Source organism: Naegleria fowleri (genome assembly GCF_008403515.1).
Source record: "Naegleria fowleri strain ATCC 30894 chromosome Unknown tig30, whole genome shotgun sequence".
Classification (NCBI taxonomy): domain Eukaryota; phylum Heterolobosea; class Eutetramitea; order Acrasida; family Naegleriidae; genus Naegleria; species Naegleria fowleri.
This window is the reverse complement of record NW_025407962.1, coordinates 456,965-477,467: the sequence shown is the minus strand read 5'-3', so window position 1 is coordinate 477,467 and position 20,503 is coordinate 456,965. Positions and strand designations below refer to the sequence as shown.

Here is a 20,503-nt window from a genome sequence, read left to right as displayed (position 1 = left end):
TTTACTTCTGGTGCATTCCACGTCACATTTCAAACTCCGAAAAAGGGTCGTCATCTTCATAAATAAAAATTCAATAAATTCATGTCATATAATATAGATACAGGCTTAGTTAATTTATTAAATCTTCAAGAACTTCTTAATCAATTCAGTGGTAACAGACTTTGGTCGTTCAATTGGAAGACCCAAAGCTCTATCCCACATCAAGCTAGATAAAACACCAATAGCACGACTAACTCCGAACATAACAGTGTAATAATCTTCTTCGACAATTCCGTAATGTTGCAACAAGCATCCAGAGTGAGCATCAACGTTTGGCCATGGATTCTTGGTCTTTCCGTGTTCGGTCAAAACATCAGGAACAACTTCATACAAAGTTGAAACTAGCTTGAACAATGGATCATCCTTCATGTACTTGAGAGCAAACTCTCTTTGACAAGTATATCTTGGATCAGTCTTTCTCAAAACAGCGTGACCATATCCTGGAACGACACGTCCACTGTTCAAGGTATCCCAAATGATTTGTCTCAACACTTCCTTAGTTGGTTCTCTTCCGTTCAATTCCTTTTGAACTTCCTTCAACCATCTCAATACTTCTTGGTTGGCCAAACCGTGCAATGGACCAGCCAAACCGTTCATACCAGCACTGAGTGACAAATATGGATCAGACAAGGCACTACCAACAAGGTGAGTTGCGTGTGCGGAAACGTTACCACCTTCGTGATCGGTGTGAATACTCAAATACAAACGGAACAATTCGGCAATCTCCTTGTTTCCTGAATAACCCATCATATGAGCATAATCAGCAGCCCAATCCAAAGATTTATCACTTTCAATATACTTTGCGTTGTGATATGTCTTTCTATAAATGATGGAAGCAATTGTTGGCAAACGAGAAATACAATTTAAAACATCTTCATATGTATGAATCCAATATTCCTTCTTGTGTACTCCATTTTGATATGCTTGGGCAAACTTGGAATCCTTTTGCAAAGCCAAGATAGCCATAGAAAATTGTGTCATTGGATGAAGATTGCTTGGGATACTCTTTACAAAGTCAATCGTTTGTTTATCGACTTGTGTGGATCTTTGTTGCAAGTCAACTCTCAAAGCTTCAACTTGTTGATCGGTTGGTACTTGTCCGGTTAACAACAACCACAGCATTGCTTCTGGGAGTGGTTCTTGGCCGCCCTTAGCCTTTGGAAGCTTTTCTTGACATTCTGGGATGCTGTATCCTCTGAATCTGATACCCTCCTCAGGGTCCAAGAGAGAAGTTTCGGTAACTAAGCCCTTGATACCTCTCATACCTTGGTATGCCATTTCGATGGTGCACTCACCAAGGGAGACTGAACCGTGCTTTTCTCTGATTGATTTAATTTCTGCTTGCTTCTCTGGAATTTGCTTAGCCAAGATAGCCTTCAATTCAGCAGAATAAAATCTTTGAGTTGTTGATGGAGTAAAAGCTTGAAGGAGAGCCTTGTTGGAGACTTTGTTGATAGCAGATCTCATTCTCGGGGTGTTGTTGAATGATGATGATGTTGAGCGTTTTTTTTCTAGGTTTAATGGAGCGAAATTCTATTCAATTGATCACTGTTGTAAACTGGCGTTCTGGATGTTGGGTGGCGAAAATGATTGGAGCCTCGCTAATTTATCTCAAAAAAAAATCCCCGAAAATGTGATTAAGGCGATGCCTTTTGTATTGAAACTGATTCAAATCGCCGAGTTGCATCCACACAACTGCAGTATTTACAGCTGGATTACAGCTCACTCCTTCGGTATCATGCTACATGAACGACGACAGAGGAGTTTTGCATCACCAAACCGGCTTTCCGATTCACGCGTTTATCACCAAATATATAAATTTCAAATCAGGGTGTAGTGCTGTGGTAAACCTCCTCGTTGTGCCTTCTCATAAATCCTTCGTTGTGTAAAGTCAATTCCACAATACTCAAAGAAGGAAGAAGAATCTTCGTTTGGGTGAGAGCAATCATCGCTGCAAGTCATTGGCGGGTTTATCATTTTGAGCTTTCGTTGAACCATATGCTGAGAATGTTGTTTGATGCATTGAATCTGTTCAGCATCATTGATGCTCTCATATTCTACACTGTCAATATTCACCACTGTAGTTTTTGTAAATTGTTTAAAGTGATTCTCTACAAATGATTTCCATGACAATGTCCATCGAATGTCCATCCTCCGATCGGAGGATTCTTCTTGTTGGTCTTGCCACAATGCTTTTCGGTGACTTCTCGACCACAAGTGATAAACGATTGGTTCAGATGGTGAATAAATTTGATATGCTTTCGAGTGGAATTTCTCTAGCATGTACATTTCTTCACCAAAGAATAGATAGGGCAATTCTTCATAAGGACATTCCAATACAAGACTTCCACGTGAAAAGGCAAATCCAGCAGCAAAAAAGATACTCTTTACAGGTTTGGATAAATGTTGCATCATCACACGAGCTCCAAGTCGCAACATTTCAAAACCATTCTCATCTTTTGTGAAGGATTTTGCAACCATAATTGTTGGTTGGGCATGTTCTGGAATTTTGTTAGGCAATTCATAACCAACAGGATATGTGGTAAGGATACACTTGGAGATTGCAAGTGGTGATTTTTTGACAGACATGTTGCTTGTGAACTTTTCTTCTTCTTCACATTGATGCAATTGCTTGATGAGTGTTACATCCCATCCATCATCAAATCTCATATGTGAATCAATTTGAAGATAATAATCTTCTTGTTGATATAAATATTTCTGAATTAAAAATCGGGCAAAACATGGTCCTTTCGATGACTTGTAATTGATAATAATTTCCTTAATTTGATGTGAATAAGATTGATTTCTATAATCAAATTCGTCGTTCACAGAGTCATTCTCATGAACCTGTAAACATATTCCAACTCTCAATCGATCAGGATAGTAAGCTTTTTCAAACATATCTTTGAGTGTATGTTGTAATTCACTGTCTCTATATGCACAAATCGAAACAAAAATTGTCGTTCGAGAATATTCTCTAATTCTTTGCCATACATCTACATGTCCATACATCCACATGGTCAATGAAAATCGATCACTAAGTGATGGTAACACTTCATGGTAATATTCAGATGAAAATGCTAGCAATCGATTGAACAAAGGTTTCACTGTGACTTGATTTTCTGAAATTTCTTTAAATTGATATTCATAGGGAGTTCTATATTCGTTGTCAAAGGATCGTTCCTTTCTGTACAATTGTAAAGAACCTCCATCAATACTTGATTTATCATTGAAGTATAATAAAAATGTTAATCGTCGATCGGGTGACTGTAATGGTGTGGCATCTGCATGACGGACATATCGAGCACCATTGGAATAGAATGCAATTTGTATACTATTTCTATCTAATTGTAAATTAAAGACGTAATTTAAAACATGACGAATTCTATTCAAATTGGATAGAGTTTTTCTGAGTGGAGTATTCTCTTCAACATCGTGTTCCGAAATCCATTTGAATAAATCACCTCGAAGTGAGGAGTTGATGTATTTGGTAGATCCTTCTCCCATTCCAGCTTGGTGTAATGATGTTTTCATTTCAATCATTTGCTCTTTTGTTTGTTGTGTCAAGTCGTTTGGTTGAAATTCATCTTTGATGAAATAGCCTTGTTCTTGAATGGAATTGATCACGGAGAGAATGAATTGTTTGTCTTGTTTGGAAATTGTGTGGTCCAACTCCGAAACTATGTCCTTATTGGAGGTTGTTCTTGTGGATGAGGAGGGTGAAGATGATGAAGACGAGGAGGACGATGACGCAGAGAGCATGGAAAGAAGTTTTAGCTTGAGATCGGGGGTGAGTTGAGAAAGATTCATTTTTTTTGCGTTGTGATAAAAAGAAAGGTCGACCATCCGAACTGTCATACATAGGATACATAAAATGTTTCTGCTGAAACCTCATCCAGAAATGATGATTTATTGTTTGTTCTTCTTTGCCAATGCAAGTTGTCGACAGTATTCAAAACGATCCTTACAATCTTGAGCTGATTTTCCAGGAACTATTTCAGCAATCTTTTCCCATTTTGCATCTCCTTTCAACTCTTTGAATTGTCGAATTCCTGTCTCGAGTGCTTTCTGTTGTAGTGCTGTCCAATTTTCCACACCTGTTGTGGAGGAGGAAGTTTCTATGACTGGTTGATTCGTTTTTGATCCAATGTGATATTGTTCTTCCATCTTCTTTTGTTCTTCTTCCTTCTTTTTTGAGGTTTGATTTTTAGCATTTGCTTTTTGGAACTCACCAAAGTAATCCTTTTCATCTCTCTTCGGAATTACTTCACCTGTACTTGTTTTTTTACGAATTTCTCCTGTTTTTTGTTGAACCTCTTCTGGTGTTTTAGTTCCAACATATTCGGCAACACGAACCCATCTCTGTTGAGTTCCTCCTGGATAGAGAGCAATTGCTTTTGCAAGGAGAGTTAATTCTTCATGCGTCCATTCAGAGCTCTTCTTTTCAGCATTCTTTTTTTGTTGAGCTTGTAATTGTTTCTTTTCTTCTTCTTTTTTACGAACAACTTCTCTCACCTTATTCTCGATTTCATAAAAAGCTTTCACAAAGAGTGAGTCATCCTTTGTTTTTTTAGATTCCTCAAATATTGGTTCTAATTTCTGAACTGCTTTCATTAAGTTATCAATTGGTAAATTGCTGAGAAGAAATTCCAAATCTTCAGCTTTGATTTTTGAAGGTGGTTGTTCTTGATTTTTCGTTGGTTTTAAAATTAAAACTAAATAAGGTTCACACATATCTCGCATTTTCTTAATAGTTTGAATTTTTTCTTGTTGTTTTCGTTCATATTCTTCTTTTTCTCTCTGTTTTCTTTCGCGTTCTTCTTGTTCTGCCTTTCTTTGTCGTTCCTCTTCTGCCTTTCGTTCTTGTTCCTCTTTCAAAAGTTTTTCTAGTTCGCGTTTAGCTTTTTCTTCTTCCTTTCTCTTTCTTTCTTGTTCAATTTCTTCATTCTTTTTCTTAACTCGTGGATCATTACGACGTGCAAGTTCCACTAAATCATTCAACTTTTTCTTTTCTTCTTTTTTGCGTTTTTGATTGAGCTTATCATTTTGACGTTTCATCCAACGACGTTCTTCTCTTGAGTCAGCCATTGATTCATCATATTCACTCTCTCCACTAAAGTCTCTCCAACTCTTAAATGTGACCCAAAATGTGTAAAACCTCTCAACCTCTTCCCAAGGTGTTTTCATATCACCCAATTTAGGGACATTTGGGAAAGCTCGAGACCATTTGGACCATCTTTCAAAAACTGGTGCAAATGTTGAGAAGAATCTCTTTTGTTCTTCCTCCTCTGTGAGTGGAGTAGAAGGAGTTGAATAGGTTGGAATCGAGTCATCAAATGGTTCGCTTGAATCATAGGCTAATTTCTTTTTTTCATCTAAAAGAGTTTCATAGGCTTTCGTGAGTACTTTGAACATGGTATCATCGGGAACTTGTTTGTTCTCTCCAACAGTGGTCGTATTGTTGGAGGAGGCTTTTTTAAAGTGATCGGGATGGTATTCCTTGACCTTCTTTTTATATGCTTTTCTAATATCATCGGGAGTTGAGAGCCAACGCTTTTCTAACCCGAGTACTTCATAATAATCATAATCCTCTTCTTCTTTTTCATATCCTTCGCTGTTTTTAATAATTCTCTTCTTTTTCATTAACTTTTGAACATCCACTCCGGCATTAATTTCTTCATCATCTTCCTCTTCTTCTTCATCGTCATCACGGGATGATTGTGGCTTTGTAGCCTTGCTGTACTTGTTGTTTACATCGTGTTGCTCTTGGAAAAGCATTTGAAAGAAACCTCTTCCGATGTATTGTTCTACTTTGGCCATAGACAATGAATTTTGAAAATTATGTTGCTCATTGTTGTTATGGTTGGCTGCCTGTTGTTGTGGGTCTTGCATGGTGATGAATATTTTCAACCAATAAGATGACTTCAAATTTTTTTAACTTCAAATAAAAATTCAGGGATGGGTTTATTCGATGATAAACGTTGTTCGATGGTTTTATGTACATTATTTACAAGCCGAACGTAAGATACGTAGTGACTTCCTAGCAGGCACCCCGGAAGTAAAGGTGTTTAAACTGCTCACGATAACAACATCAACCCCTGGGATTCGAACGCTGGACCAGTTGGCTGCCACAGTTCCAGAAAAACAACTCGGCCATATGCGGGCAGCAACTTCAAATAAAAATTGTGGAAATGCTGATTTCGTCATTCTCATTCCAGAACTGTTTTTTCATTCATTGTTTTAAGAATTTTCATGAATTCATGCATTCAATGATTTATGATAGATTGTTGTTGATTAATCAAAGGACAGAGTCTCGAGAGCATGGGAAATTATCTCGCGCCATTAAAAAAATTTTAATTAGCGCGCCCAAAAAATGTCATCAGACGAAAAGAATTTAATGTGGATTGAAAAATATCGTCCACATGAACTCTCCGACTTGTTATCACACACAGAAATTATTTCAACCATTCAACGATTGATCGATGGCCGAAGATTACCTCACTTGTTATTCTACGGTCCACCTGGAACAGGAAAGGTAAGAATCATTTGATGATGAAAGCCTTTTAACGATCATGGCAATGATGATCTCATTCTCTCCAATCAAGACAAGTACCGTATTAGCCATTGCCAAACAAATCTTCGGAAACAACTTATCGCATAATGTTCTTGAACTCAATGCTAGTGATGATAGAGGAATTCAAGTCATCAGACAAGAAATTAAAGACTTTGCTTCCACAAGAGGGTTAAAGTTTTTTTCAGCGACTACACAAAAACAACAAGACACACCTGACATCAAATTAATTATTTTAGATGAAGCTGATCAATTGACTAAAGATGCACAAGCAGCATTAAGACGTACAATCGAGAAATATTCGAAAAATGTTAGATTTTGTTTAATTTGTAACTATGTGAATAAGATTATTCCAGCATTGCAGTCAAGATGTACTAGATTTAGATTTACTCCTCTCAAGAAGCATGAGGTTGTTTCAAGATTGGAACAAATTTGTAATGCAGAACATGTGGTTTTTAATCAACTTGGTTTAGAAGCAATTTTTAAATTATCTAATGGTGATATGAGAAAGTGTGTGAACATTCTTCAATCAACATACATGTCTTTTGGTCAAATCACTGAAGATAATGTTCACATGTGTACAGGAAATCCACTCAAGAGCGATATTAGAGAAATTGTGAATGCAATGTTCAATGATGGTTTACATGATGCCTACAAAAGGATTACAGGCATCAAAACTGACAGGGGTTTAGCACTACAAGATATTATCAGAGAAGTTTTTCAATATGTGATGAGATTGAATATACCAATGCCGGTTCGAATTTATCTGTTAGAACAAATGAGCGACATTGAATATAGATTGTCATTTGGAACAAGTGAATCCCTACAAACAATGGCACTTATTTCTGCGTTCCAAGTAGCCAAAGAACCTGTTTCCACTAAGGATGAAAAAGCAGCACTTGAATTACTCAACCAAGATCAATATTGCCTTTAAGTAAAAATTTATTAACTATTTTCACATACTTTACACGTTACTCCTCAAGCAGGTGCAACATTTTTGGAAGTTTGTTTTTGAGAATATCCAAATTCTCGGAGAGTTCTTCTTTCTCTTGTTTTTCCTTTTCCAACCGTTCTTCCAACGCAGTAATGATTTTTTGATGTTGATTGAAATTATCTTCCAAATTTTTGTTTGCTTCCTTCAACATTTTGATCATCTCCATACTGGAGTTTAGTTCCTTTTTGAGTTTTGAAATTTGAGCAGCATGTCGCTTTTTCTCGTTACTTTCCTCTTGTTTTAACAGTGTAAGGTTTCGTTCGTACTTATCCATTTGCTCCCTTAATTGATCTGTTAAGGATAAGATTTTTTGTTGGCTTGCTTGTTGCTGTGCAGAGAGCATATTATCCTTTTCCTCAATCTCTCTTCGAGCTTCGTCGTACAACTTGGTTAATTTTGTAATATCATCTTGCAATTTCCTTTGAGTTTCTTCAATAGTTGAGTTGAAAAGAATCTTTTGATTATATATTTCTTGGTGGTCTCTTTTCATATCTGACTGCAACTTGTCAACTAAGAGTTCTAATCGTTCATTTTCCTTTTTGAGTTTTTCAATTTGTGTCTTGTCACTCGCTTGTGCCTTTATCAGATCGGTTGCTTTCTTTTTCTCCTCAGTTATGGCTCTCAACAATTCTTCCTGCACTCCATTGAGCTCATCATATTCAGCAATCTTGGTTTGTAAATTGGTTTGTGCTTCAATCATGTCTTGTTGCATTTTCTCCTTATCCAATTGAAGCTGTTCTGATAGAGTTCGATAATACTCTAGCTGAGTGGAGAGTTCCTTGATTTGGTTTTCTTGTATTTGGATCACCTGCCCTCGTCGTTCGAACTCTTTCTCGATATTACTATTTCCTTGCTTTATCAAATTAAGCTGTTCTTGCAAATTTTGTTTTTGTTGCCTTATTTGTTCTGCGTATTCTTGAATGGAGTCTCTTTCATGTCGCATTTGCATCAGTTCATTGGCTGGATTTGACGTGTTTGATTGAGCTTTTCGTAATTCTTCTCGAAGATTTAAATTTTGTTTAGCATAGTCCTCCATTTTAGAATTTAGATTAATCCTCTCTTGTTCTAACAATCTAATCTTTTCATCTCTCCATGCAATTTCATAATCCAACTTTCCTTTTTCGTTTGACAGAGTTGAGTCGATTTTGGATGGAGGCTTATTTTCTTTATCCAACGAATAGGTGGTCATCTTTGGCGAAAAGACTGATGCCTTCTTCTTTTCCGAAGACATTGGTATTTGAGGAGAACACAATTCATCATCATCAATACCACCACATGAAGAATAGGGTGTTCCATACACTGAATGAAGTACACGGCCGTTATTAAGCGGAGAGCGGTTGTTCATTCCCGATGAAATTTTATGAAGAAGCGATGATGTTGTTTTGGTGTTGCTGTTTGGCCCCAATTTCATTTGAGTATTGTTTTGAATGATACTACCACCACCGTAACTACTACTTCTCCCTCCTCCAGTGACGGACGAGCAAGGTGATGCAAATTCCATTTTTTTTAGTTTTTTTTAAATTGAAAAAGTGTAACGAGTTTTGGCGGTAATTTACGAACGGGTATTATTGATGATTCAAATTCACTCATGAATTTCATTTACTCAATCACTCACACATTTGATTAATTTTACTCATGACAAGATCCACAATATGAGCATTATCTTCCTCTTCAAAATCGTACAACAATCCCATTGATGAATCATTGAGCTCAAGAATTCTCTCTGAACCATCTTTCAATTTCATGACATCCAAAGTGAACATGTCAAGTCCACCACCAAACATTTTAGAAACTTCATCCATCCATATTCTGATTCACATCAAGTTTCCAAATAAAGATCAATAAAAAAGGAGAAGAAGAATTGCATGATTGAATGTTAATGTTGTAGTTCATTTATGAATTGAGTGACCACATGTTGTTCATCATGAGAAATTCATATTCAACAACAACAACAATAACAACACACTTACTTGTATCTCTCTTCAATAGTGTCATGTGGTTTAAATTTCATGGCTCCCCAATTCTGAATTCATGTTATACAATTCAAGTGTTGGAACTTGTAAAAACAATGTTGATATACTACTACTCACATTCTTCCAAGAGGAATCACTACTTCTTTGATAAACTCTGTAGTGATTTCCAATCTTTTGTAATCTCAAATCATATTCAACATTACAAAATGGTTCACATGTGAAATAATCCTTATAGAGAGCCATTAGAGTTGTGAAATCATCAAATTGTGACTTGGTGTCCAATTTTTGTTTACCAAATCCAGCATGAATAGTTCCAATCTTACAAACCACTGGAAATTCTTGTGGAAGAGTCTTTTGTATTGTAGTATATAATAAATTCACAATAAATGAATGTCACTCAAAAAGTTATTAAATAATATTACCTTTTCATTTTCTTCAAACCAATCACATGTTCTAATATTTGGATAATAAATTTGTGGAATTAGAGGAAAGGCATCAAATCCACCTAACTTTTTTTGAATTTCCTTCAATTTACCATAAACAATAGGTTTTTCACTGCACATGTAAATAGAGTCGAGAGAATTCATTGCTGGAACATCTGAAATATAATTTTGTTGTTCAATCATTTATCAACACAATCATGTCAGAATGTAAACAATTATATATTCCTCCATATATCGAATTGAAGAGAATGTCATCATTTGAAGATCATCACCTACTTGCAAACATTAATCCTAATAATACATTTCGATAGGACTCTGTATGAAGAGCACTTGGAAAGTTTCTCACCAATACAAAATGTGGAATCAATGTTCGATCTTGTCTCTGCTGTTTGAAGATGGAATCGTTTTTTCCTTTCAATTCCAACATGGGTCCATATTCGCTATTTGCAACGAGTTTAATTTCTTCCCATCCCGCTTGTTCGACATGAATCTTTTGACCTTTCTTTGTGGTATGATTGGAAAAGAGCTTGTACCAATTGCTCTTTTCAGATTGATTGTAGTCAATGATCAAGAGGTTGAACAAGGAAGAATTTGGTTGTGATGACATTTTTTTTCAAGAGTTCTCATGATCCAAAATATTCAGGCATGAATGAAAAGGATAACGATTACAAATTATAACAATTAATAAATTATTAATAATTTATTCTTCAACACAAATACCACATTATGCGATACTTCTTCTTTGTTGTGTTTTCGATAACTTGCACTTTTTAGGTAAACAATGACATTATATTGATCCAATTTTCTCAAATCCAATATATTACAATCAATATATTACATTTTGATTTTTATATTGTATTTGAGAAAAATCAAATACCTGAAACCAAAGTAGTTGAAATACCAAGATGAAACAAAGGCGTTAATGCTGAGAATTACTTTGTATCCATTAATAATTTATTGATTCAAGTGAGGAGTACCACTGCTTGCTCCTTCCTCTTCAACAGTCTCTCCACCTCTCTTTCCATTCTTTGCTTGTTGTTGTTTCTTTTTCTTTCTGGCTTGTCTTTCTAAACGTTGGTGATACTTTTGAGAGTGTGATGCCACTTGAATTCTAGTTCTGGTTTTCACATATCGATCAGCAATTTCTCTCCATTTACCATAACCTAACTCTTGAAGGCCTTTCAAGAATGCTTGATGTTCTCTCTCAGACCATGCACCTTGATTGGTACCCTCTTCCTTAATGTCTGAGTTGACAAATTTCATCTTTTGTGAATTCTTTTCAACAATTAAGTTTCTGAAACAGAATTTCTTTTGACCATTCGCATCGTTAGAGTCCTCTTCTTCCAAGAGCCCTTGTTGTGAATCATAGGCATGTTGAGAATCTAAGGCTCCAGAATCAAGAGAGGAAGGATTGGCTGAACCATGCATTTCTTTGGAATAGTGCTCTCTGCTGTTCTCCTCTCCTACACCTGAAGAGAGTATGCCATGATTGGAGAGCTCTGATTCCGTCGAATGACCAACATTCCTTTTTCTCTTTTTGGCTTCACGTTGTTGAGTGGTCGAAGTTGTGGCTGCAACATTTTGTGATGAAACACTTTCATTTTGTTTGTTTTTAGACTTGTTGGATCGAGAGGATTTTTGTTGAGGAGTGGTGATGGTACCTGCTTGCTTCTTTCTCTTTCTTCCTGAGCTTGATTGATCTTGAGGAGAGGAGCTTGCAAGTTGAGGAGATGGAGTCGAAGGAGTACCATATTCAACACTTGCACCTGGAAGAGATCCACTTCCAAGAAGAGCTCTCTGTTGTGAGAGTGTGGGTGTAGTATTGACTTGTAATGGAGTTGAGTAAAGAGAACGTTGTTGAGAGAGAAGGGCAGCGGTGTCCATGAAACCTGTTGTACTTCCACCTGTGTTGACTCCACCACCAGCACCACTACCGCTTGCACTCGAGTATTGCTGTGCATGTTGCCTGAAGCTAGCCACAGCACCTGGATTTAGCAATTGATAATTCTGTATGAAGGCACCTGCCGTGGATGGATTTTGCAACATTTGTTGATTCATCATTTGAACTTGATCTTGGAATGAGAATGTTCCAGGTTGAGAAGAAGGTCCTGTTTGTTGCTGCTGTTGCTGACCTGAATCTCCTCCTCCAGTATTAGTAGTAGTAGCAGCTTGAGGATAGAGAGCAGATGTCCAAATGAATGGTTGATGTGTGATTCCTCCTGTATTGGTTGAGCCAGCAGAGGTGTTAGCTCCCTGAGCAAGTTGTGATGACCCATACAGTCCTTGAGTGGATGATTGAGTCGAAGCGCCCGATGGTTGTTGAGCAGAAGCACTCTGATTGGACATGTACTGGAAAAAGAGATTTTGCATATTTTGTTGTTGCTGAACATTGGCATTGGATCCACCACCTTGTGGCGAAAAGGATTGTCCCTCCTGAAGTAACGTATATTGTTGCTTTCCTGTCAGTTGCTGTTGTTGCTGGTTGGAAGATGGTCCTAGAGAAAGCATATTGGGAGGAGGTGGAACATTGGTGGAGCTCTTCTTGGTTGATCCAAATTGAGGAGGAGAGGGGAAAGAGGAAGATTTGGACAACTCAGCCTCCTCCAATAGGCTTGTTCCAATACCACCACTGGAGAGGATGACTCCTTGTTGTTGTTGTTGTTGTTGTTGTCTTCTTTCTGAGGCTTGAGCAAAGGAGGTCATCATGACTGCATTAGGATTATCACTTCCAGGGGTTGGAGAGCTTAATAATTTTGATTGATTCATGGAGAAGGAACAAGAAGAGAAGAGAGAATGCTCGGAAGGGAAGGAATCTACATATTGCTGCTGCTGTTGACTCTTTCCTCCACTCAGAAGAGGAATGGCCTGATCAAACGAAGTAATTTGTTGTTGGGATTTGGAAGAAGTAAGAGCTTTGGAAGGAGATTGACCCATCATCGACTGATTACTGTTCTCTCCAGAAGCAAGATTTCCTCCTCCCCCAAAGGAAAAAGCACTAAGGCTCTTGTTGTTATTCCGATCTAACATCATGTCTGAATCTCGGGAATTCTCCAAATCAAAGATTGAGGACAACCGTCGTTCTCTGGTAAAGGTTGGAGAGGAGAGACCAAAAGGATTCGAAAGTCCTCCACCTCCCAATGCACCTCCTCCTCCTCCCGAAGAGGAAAGAAAGGGATTACTCACTGCTGTATCAGAAGGAGACATGAATGGATTAGAGTTGGGAAAAGAGAAAAAGTCAAATCCGCTGTTGGAATTGGTTGGCTCGTCAATTCTTTCAGGCGCACCTGAGAGGGAATGTGAGGTATGAAATGGTAACTGCTCAACTGCGGAGGTGTTTGTGGTTGAAGATTTCATTTTGTTTTTGCGTTGTAAAATGCAACAAGGCTTTGTTGATAAGAGACAATCAACGGGTTCAATGGAGTTGGTGTATCTTTCTCTGACAAGTACAGAGAACACGAGTCAATGTGTTTGTTGTTGTTGTTGTTATTCTTGTTTGCTTGATGATGAGGAGTTGTGTGATAAGTAAATACTACACACAAGCAATCAAAGAGATAATAGTTATGTGAACAATTCTCAATAACAATAGTTAGTTAGGAATACAATGTTCAAAGTATGAGTAAGGTAACAGCTACAAGCTTACTAGTTATATTCTTCACAATGATAAGAGATGTTGATGATTGTTGTCAATCAGATAATGTTATCTGAGTAGTGAGTGATGATGGGATAATAAAGATAGGAGTCTCAATTCGATATTAAATGGAATTCTCAAACTGCAAACACACAAGGATATCTGGACGTTAACACGAATAGAGATGATGATGATGTTGATTGTTGTTACTCAGAACGATCTAATTTTTTACAGTGTGTTTGGAGACTTCTTTGTGGACAAGTGGAGTGGTGTGCGTTGTTGGTGTAAATATTGTGGGGTTTATGATGCAAGAGAATTAAGCGATTGAACCATATGTTGCGAGGTGTGTGTGTGTGCTTGTTGGTTTGGCAAAGAGAGGGAAATGAACTCAGAGCATTAGAGTGCAGCAGCATTCTTAGGGCTCGAAGAAAAGTCAACTCTAAAAATGTCGATATTCTTGTAATGGTTGGACTAAATTGAACTCCTAAATTACCATCTTAATCATTTGGATAATGCGTTATGGAAACGAATCTCTTCACATTTAAGGAAAATATCCTTTTAAGGGTTGAATGGCATGATGTCAACATGAAAGTCATTTCAACATTTATGCATCTAATTCCCATTCTGAATCGCAAGGTGGTGTTGATTCTATGTACTTTAGGACCACTACGAATATATGATGATGATGATTTAAAGATGATTGATGATGGAAATCATTGTGAGCCGCGTCATCTTCATGAGTTTCTGTTTCGTTACATTGGTACACCATCACCCCAAACTCTGAAAAAGCTCATTCATACATCATGACACCCAACTCAACATCAATACCATCACGCGTGTAGGAATGCATGCACACAGAGTACAGCGGTGGTTTCTTCTTAATTTTATTTTCTTCTTAATTTTATTCTTCATAAATAGAGGCATTGATTTGTGGAATTCTGTCAGACCAACATTCGTGTAACTTTTGATTATATTCGATTTGTAAATTGAGGAAACTTTGTAACATGCAACTGAAATCAATCTTTCTTTCCAAGTCAAAACGTTCCAAATCATTCTTGAATAAAACTTCAGATGATTCCAATTTGTCAATCTTGTTTTTCAAGTGAGTTTGAGCTTGTTCGATTTGAGTTTCCAATTGTTGTCTCTTATCTTCTTTCAAATTTGGTTTTTCTTTTGCCTGTTGAAGAGAAATTAATTGAGATTGAGCACTATCTTTCTCATTTCTGAGATCTTCCACTTGAGAGACAGTGTGTTTAATAGATTCACACATTCCCAAATAATAAGTCAATGTCTCAATCACTTGCATTGTTTCTTTTTGAGCTTGGTCATCTGTTACCTTACTTAATTGTTCAGCAGATTGTCCAACAGATAAAAGATTCTTAGCCAATGAATTGGATGAATCATAATCCGTTTCAATAGTACCAACTGACATGAATGCTTTTCCATACTCCAAAAAAGCACTTGCCATTTCTTTTCTTCTTGTAATCATTGTTTGCAATTTCTGTCTTAGTTCTTTCAGTGCACTTTCTAACTTGTCAATAAACTTTCTGTGATTTGTAATCCACTCAGGTTCAGGTGTGGTGGATTTGGATTTGAAAAGTGAAAATGATCCACCACTCTTTGAAGACTTTGTCTTTGTGTTCTTTAATACATTAAATTCTTCTTCTGATGATTCGAGAAATTGTTGAAGTTCCATAGAGGTTTGCAAAACAGGATGTTCACCAACTCGAGTCAAAAACTTGGTCAAGGCACGTTGTCTGTATTCAAGAAGAGAGTTGGTGTCTACAGAGGAAAAGATTTTTTCACTGTTCAGATTCACATTCATTTGGTACCAAAATGGAAGTAATAGACATTTGTTTTTGTAAATTAAATTGTTGTCATGATCATCATCATCACATATATGAATAATCACATATGAGAATCATTATTGATCAATCATTGGATATGAGCATTACAATATATTTGTGGTATAGAGTTTTCATGTACATCAAGAATCATTTGATCAAAATATAGGGTGAAATCATCACAGTTCATCATAATAATGGGATAGTAGTTCCGATTGAAGCATTGAGAATGCAAGGATTCATCGATCGATTCACAAGTTTGAAATTATATCACACGCACATAGACATCATATTGACACATCATATTAGCCATCGTGGAGAACATTGGAAGAATCAATTCCACTCATCAACTTGATTGCAATACAAACACTTACACTGATGCAAGAATACTCTTTTCTGGCAATGGTGGAATAACAATTCCAGTATAATTTGAAACTAACAACTCTCTAAACCAAACAAAGTCATTGTATCTTCTATGACAAACCAAAGTTGGTTGTTTGTATTGGTCAAGTTTGGTATCAACAGTAATCTTGTACATCCAATAGGACAATTCAAAGGCCTTTCCTGTGCTTACTTTCTCAGGTTCGCTCACAGAGAAAATGAACTATATATGTGTTTTATGATGTTTTGGGTGATCATGTTGGATGCACATGATGAATATCATTCATCAATTCCAAATTTATCGTGATGAATCACCATAATTGAAAAGATTTTTCAAACACACGTGTTATTTGTGGTGGTTCATCATCAACATTACTGACTTACAGTAGGCTCATCAGAATCTACAATTGGATTCTGGACTTGATGAGGCTGAGAAGCAGGAAGAGTTGGAAAAGAGTCTTGTTGTTGTTGATCAACATCTTGAACTCCTCCTCCAAGGGTGTTGTTGTATGCTTCCTCGTACGTAGTTGTTGTTGTTGTTGGATACGAGACATCATTTTGTTGTGGTTGGACTGTCTCGAAGCTGCTTTCGTCCTGGTAATCCGTGTTCATCATGATGATGATCAAGAATATTGAAAATAATAATTTAGATTTTTTTTGATAAAATATTTTAGGACAGGATGTAATCTGTCAAAAAGCTCTGATGGTCCAAATGCTGTCATTCATTTGAGGACCTTGCCATGGCATTCAGTCATCATCAATAGTTCTTCAAAGGAATATGTTTAATTCAACATAAAAGCTGCTGTCATCTTATTATCATGAACAACACTTGAAAGTCTTTCCTAATAACAACCCCCCAACAGTATGACTGGATTTTTAAAAAAAAATGCAAAACATTCCTTCAAACATAAACACCTCTTCATCATTACCATCATCCAATCGAAGACCCTCTCCACCTTCCAACACACAAACTCCGAATATGAATCAACAAAATATTGATATTAATGCACAACAAAAATATTACAAAATTGCTGATCTCAAACCCATGATGAATGATTTTACGATAACATTTATTGTTTTGGAACGGCAAAACACGATCAAGACGAAAGACAATCATCATATAACCAATTTTCTTGTAGCTGACGACACTGCTTTTATAACTTTAAGTTTATGGAATCACAAAGCAGATTATATTAATGCGGGCGATATAATTAAAATTGTTGGAGCCCAAACTCAGCTTTGGCAAAAGAATTGTATTAATTTAACAAGTGCAAGAAATGCAACAATTACTAGAGTCGGTGAATTCTCAATGATATTCAATGAAACGAAAAATATGAGCGCTTTTGAATGGGAGGAGAATCCACCAGGCTCAAAAAAGTGGTATCCAAAAGCTGTTGGTGCAGCTAACGTTAAATGAGAGGTCAAAATGTCACCAGAGTGAATGATGCTCATATCTAACATATAACAGCAAATATAGTTGTAAATTGAATGACATTGACTTAAATCTACCAAACCCTCCAGTCTTCAAATTATGCTGCATTAAAAACTATTCATTATGAAATGAGAACTTGAATATTGATACGAATATCATTGTTACATTTTAGGAAGCACTGTCTCTGAGTTTGTTTGAAAAGTATCGTATGTTGGAAAATTGAAATCTGGTCGATAGGATCTGGAGTCATTTGGGTTATTTACGAAATATTCTGTAAATTCTGTGGTACTATTATTTGTCGCCAATCGTCTTTGATTTTGTTCTAAAATATCTTCGGCTGTGACATATTGCTTGACTCTGTTAAACAATGTTCCTGCGTTCAAAGCGAGCTGACTCAAATTCTGTTGACGAAAAGTAAATCAATAACCAGCAGACTGTAAAATACTTACAGCTGGAATGACATTCTCTGCCTGTTTTGCATTTCTTTGTCGATACAGCTTAATGTAATACACATCTTCATCAACTTCGTCTTCATCAATTTGCATTGTTTCTTCAATAATTGTTTTTGGTTTTGAATCTACATGTTGAATATGTTTCTTTCTGGAAAATAAATTAAATAACCCCTTTCTTGGAGATGTTGATTTTACTTCTGTTTGTTGTATGTGATTAGAATTATTTGTATCGTTGTGTGTTAATCTATTATTATCAAAGAATTTTCGTCCACTCAATACATTCAACACTCCCCAAATTAGAAACAAAGGATTTTCATTCATTAATTTCCGAAATGAATTAATTTTCTTCATCGTGTATTGTGTTAAATATATTGAAAGAATACTCGATAAGAGTACCATAAATATATTTTTCGAAGGATTATTGCCGAGTAAGAGTTGTGAAAGTACATTGTTTAGTGATAGATTTCCTTCCGAGGATGGCACGTGCCTTCTTAGCTGCTGCTTCTGATGAGAAGAGGAGAAATTCATTTTTTTTTAATAATCACTGTCCATGCGTTTATTTGTTCGAAAATTCAAACGTTATTCATGGCTGTGTAAGAGGAGAAATTCATTTTTATTTTGGTGGTTCATGAACCCAAAGAGCACTTCAACCAATAATCACTGAGCATCAAATTTCAGCGCCATTTCAACTACAACTCGGATACCCATGATCAACCACAGACATGTTCTCCCAAGAAGACACCCAAGAGTATAACGATTGTATGGATGAATAGAACCACTCTCTGTAATGCCCTCCAACAATGAATGGCATGCGATATCTCTGGGTAGTGAGGTGATGATGATGTCCAGCAACAAGCCTCTAAAAAATATTAGCTCTTCATTTGCTGAACGTTTCAACACGAAGAATTTCTTGGAAGGGTCTCTCTACCCTTAGATTATGTATTTTTGTTTTAAAAACCCTATTGAGAGGAGCATAATATTTGTGGTGGCCGAAGCGGCTATTCAATCATCATTCTCATCATCATCATGGTAAACTCATCAGCTTCGAACTCTAGCGGAAGGTACCAGAGTCCTCTGTTCCGTAAGAGGACAGATCTATCGATTTCAATTGAAAATAACAACAATGCGTTTGAGCGTCCAGTGTCTTTAAAATCTATCGATGAAGATTTATCCTCGCCAGCTCAATCTCACCGAAGCAGTAAGTTTGTATGAAATTGTTTCTCCTTCAAAGAACGATTTTAAACCTCCTTGTTTGTTCCCCAATGTTAGGAGGAAGATATCTTTCTCCGATGTCAAAAAGCAGAGTAATTCAAATGGAAAACGAAATTTATGACGATGTACTAATGCAAAGCAACAATTCATTAATCTATGAAAGACTATTTACAGCTATGGAGAAGGAACGAAGTAAAATCATTGAAAAGGAAAGAGAGAAGAAATGGAACTCACGATTTCATCTGGATCCAATGCCTTCATACAATGTTCTTAATGACAAACATGCCAAAATGTACACCAATTCCTCTATTTTTGTTTCAAATACTTCGTCACGATCGAGCAAAAAACCTTCATTTAGTGCTTCATCGAGCAGAATAGAGGACAGCCACAAGGTAAGTAACAAACCTTTTCGTCATTTCCAGCCAACTTTGGTTTAAGGTTCAGCCTCGAAAAGTTTCAACTGGTCAACAAAGTCGAAAGAAAATTTCTGACAAATCAGTTTTGAGCGAGCAAGGTAACCAAACAAGGGAAAGACCACCATTAGAACAAAAGAAATCGTTAGCTGACATTGAAGCAGAACAATTCTTTATGAAAGCAAAGTCACGAATTCAAAAGCTATGGAGTGAGCTTCGAGTTCCAGAAGAAGAAAGAGAAAAGTTTTCGAAAATATATCTTTCAAAATGCATGAATGACAACCTTGCAATCATTTCAGAGGAGATTAAGAGGTTAACAGAACAACGAAATATAATTCTATCTATTTTAAAAAACATTGAAAATAGAGAGCTTCTTTTGGAGACTCTGAACTCGTTGGTTGAGAGATATGGAGATGAAAAGATATTTAGCAAACATTTAGTTGCAAGAGAAGTGAAAAACATTGCTGCTTCACTCCGACTTTGTACTTTAGACATTGTTGAAGCAATTGTACATTGGAGAAATATTTTGCAAGCTCCAAAACCTTTCGTTTGGAGATCAAAGAATTATCTGCTTAAAATCCAAACGGATTTAGATTTCTTTTTGAAGTCTTCACTTGTTTCATTACTACCCAACATTAACCCTGTAAAGAATCCATTCCTAATGAGTGGTGTGGAATTTGGCATCTCTCCCAAGGGCTCACAACTTGCCGATAAAAAGAGCCAGCTGTCTCCATCAAATGGCAATAGAAAACGACCAAAGTTCGATCCATCTCCTTATCTTAATAGCGCATCACTTCCTCCTTTGTCAAAACTAAGACAGAGCACTCCTGGTGACAACGATCCGCTACGAGAAAGAATTTTGTTTGCACAATCTGTAGTTTTTTCAGAAGGTAGAGACTCAGTTTATGAAAGCAGTGACGAATATCCAGAACAGCGAAACAGAGATCCAAGCAGTAATGAGAAGGTCACCATAACACCAATGTTAGATGAATCATCCCAGGATAAGGAGTTAGAAAGAAGAATGAAAGAGGGAACATGAAAGAATAGCCAAAGAAGATGAACGGAAGAGAAAAGAAGAAGCTCAAAGAAAAAAGGAGGAAAAACAAAAAGAAGAGCAACGC

General features: G+C 36.6%; 11 protein-coding genes across 11 annotated transcripts; 3 read left to right on the top strand and 8 right to left on the bottom strand.

Annotated features, from left to right (window-relative positions):
- Positions 1-117: 117 nt before the first annotated feature.
- Positions 118-1,506, bottom strand: FDP41_002797 (uncharacterized protein; the record flags this gene model as incomplete). Its single annotated transcript, XM_044706030.1, has 1 exon — positions 118-1,506. One exon carries the CDS (start codon positions 1,504-1,506, stop codon positions 118-120), a length of 1,389 nt encoding a protein of 462 aa, XP_044562995.1.
- A 354-nt stretch (positions 1,507-1,860) lies between these two features.
- Positions 1,861-3,849, bottom strand: FDP41_002796 (uncharacterized protein; the record flags this gene model as incomplete). The annotated part of the gene is made up of 1 exon (XM_044706029.1): positions 1,861-3,849. One exon carries the CDS (start codon positions 3,847-3,849, stop codon positions 1,861-1,863), a length of 1,989 nt encoding a protein of 662 aa, XP_044562994.1.
- Positions 3,850-3,948: 99 nt separating this feature from the next.
- On the bottom strand, positions 3,949-5,931 carry FDP41_002795 (uncharacterized protein; the record flags this gene model as incomplete). The annotated part of the gene is made up of 1 exon (XM_044706028.1): positions 3,949-5,931. One exon carries the CDS (start codon positions 5,929-5,931, stop codon positions 3,949-3,951), a length of 1,983 nt encoding a protein of 660 aa, XP_044562993.1.
- Positions 5,932-6,412: 481 nt separating this feature from the next.
- FDP41_002794 (uncharacterized protein) lies at positions 6,413-7,544 on the top strand (the record flags this gene model as incomplete). Its single annotated transcript, XM_044706027.1, has 2 exons — positions 6,413-6,574; positions 6,645-7,544. 2 exons carry the CDS (start codon positions 6,413-6,415, stop codon positions 7,542-7,544), a joined length of 1,062 nt encoding a protein of 353 aa, XP_044562992.1.
- A 37-nt stretch (positions 7,545-7,581) lies between these two features.
- On the bottom strand, positions 7,582-9,105 carry FDP41_002793 (uncharacterized protein; the record flags this gene model as incomplete). Its single annotated transcript, XM_044706026.1, has 1 exon — positions 7,582-9,105. The coding sequence occupies one exon, from the start codon at positions 9,103-9,105 to the stop codon at positions 7,582-7,584; it is 1,524 nt and encodes a 507-aa protein (XP_044562991.1).
- Positions 9,106-9,211: 106 nt separating this feature from the next.
- Positions 9,212-10,627, bottom strand: FDP41_002792 (uncharacterized protein; the record flags this gene model as incomplete). The annotated part of the gene is made up of 5 exons (XM_044706025.1): positions 9,212-9,413; positions 9,575-9,627; positions 9,695-9,928; positions 10,000-10,175; positions 10,297-10,627. 5 exons carry the CDS (start codon positions 10,625-10,627, stop codon positions 9,212-9,214), a joined length of 996 nt encoding a protein of 331 aa, XP_044562990.1.
- A 347-nt stretch (positions 10,628-10,974) lies between these two features.
- On the bottom strand, positions 10,975-13,374 carry FDP41_002791 (uncharacterized protein; the record flags this gene model as incomplete). The annotated part of the gene is made up of 1 exon (XM_044706024.1): positions 10,975-13,374. The coding sequence occupies one exon, from the start codon at positions 13,372-13,374 to the stop codon at positions 10,975-10,977; it is 2,400 nt and encodes a 799-aa protein (XP_044562989.1).
- Positions 13,375-14,549: 1,175 nt separating this feature from the next.
- Positions 14,550-16,488, bottom strand: FDP41_002790 (uncharacterized protein; the record flags this gene model as incomplete). Its single annotated transcript, XM_044706023.1, has 3 exons — positions 14,550-15,453; positions 15,867-16,096; positions 16,258-16,488. 3 exons carry the CDS (start codon positions 16,486-16,488, stop codon positions 14,550-14,552), a joined length of 1,365 nt encoding a protein of 454 aa, XP_044562988.1.
- A 271-nt stretch (positions 16,489-16,759) lies between these two features.
- Positions 16,760-17,290, top strand: FDP41_002789 (uncharacterized protein; the record flags this gene model as incomplete). The annotated part of the gene is made up of 1 exon (XM_044706021.1): positions 16,760-17,290. One exon carries the CDS (start codon positions 16,760-16,762, stop codon positions 17,288-17,290), a length of 531 nt encoding a protein of 176 aa, XP_044562987.1.
- Positions 17,291-17,466: 176 nt separating this feature from the next.
- On the bottom strand, positions 17,467-18,285 carry FDP41_002788 (uncharacterized protein; the record flags this gene model as incomplete). The annotated part of the gene is made up of 2 exons (XM_044706020.1): positions 17,467-17,706; positions 17,755-18,285. The coding sequence occupies 2 exons, from the start codon at positions 18,283-18,285 to the stop codon at positions 17,467-17,469; spliced, it is 771 nt and encodes a 256-aa protein (XP_044562986.1).
- Positions 18,286-18,783: 498 nt separating this feature from the next.
- On the top strand, positions 18,784-20,421 carry FDP41_002787 (uncharacterized protein; the record flags this gene model as incomplete). Its single annotated transcript, XM_044706019.1, has 3 exons — positions 18,784-18,955; positions 19,027-19,361; positions 19,408-20,421. 3 exons carry the CDS (start codon positions 18,784-18,786, stop codon positions 20,419-20,421), a joined length of 1,521 nt encoding a protein of 506 aa, XP_044562985.1.
- Between the last annotated feature and the right edge of the window lie 82 nt (positions 20,422-20,503).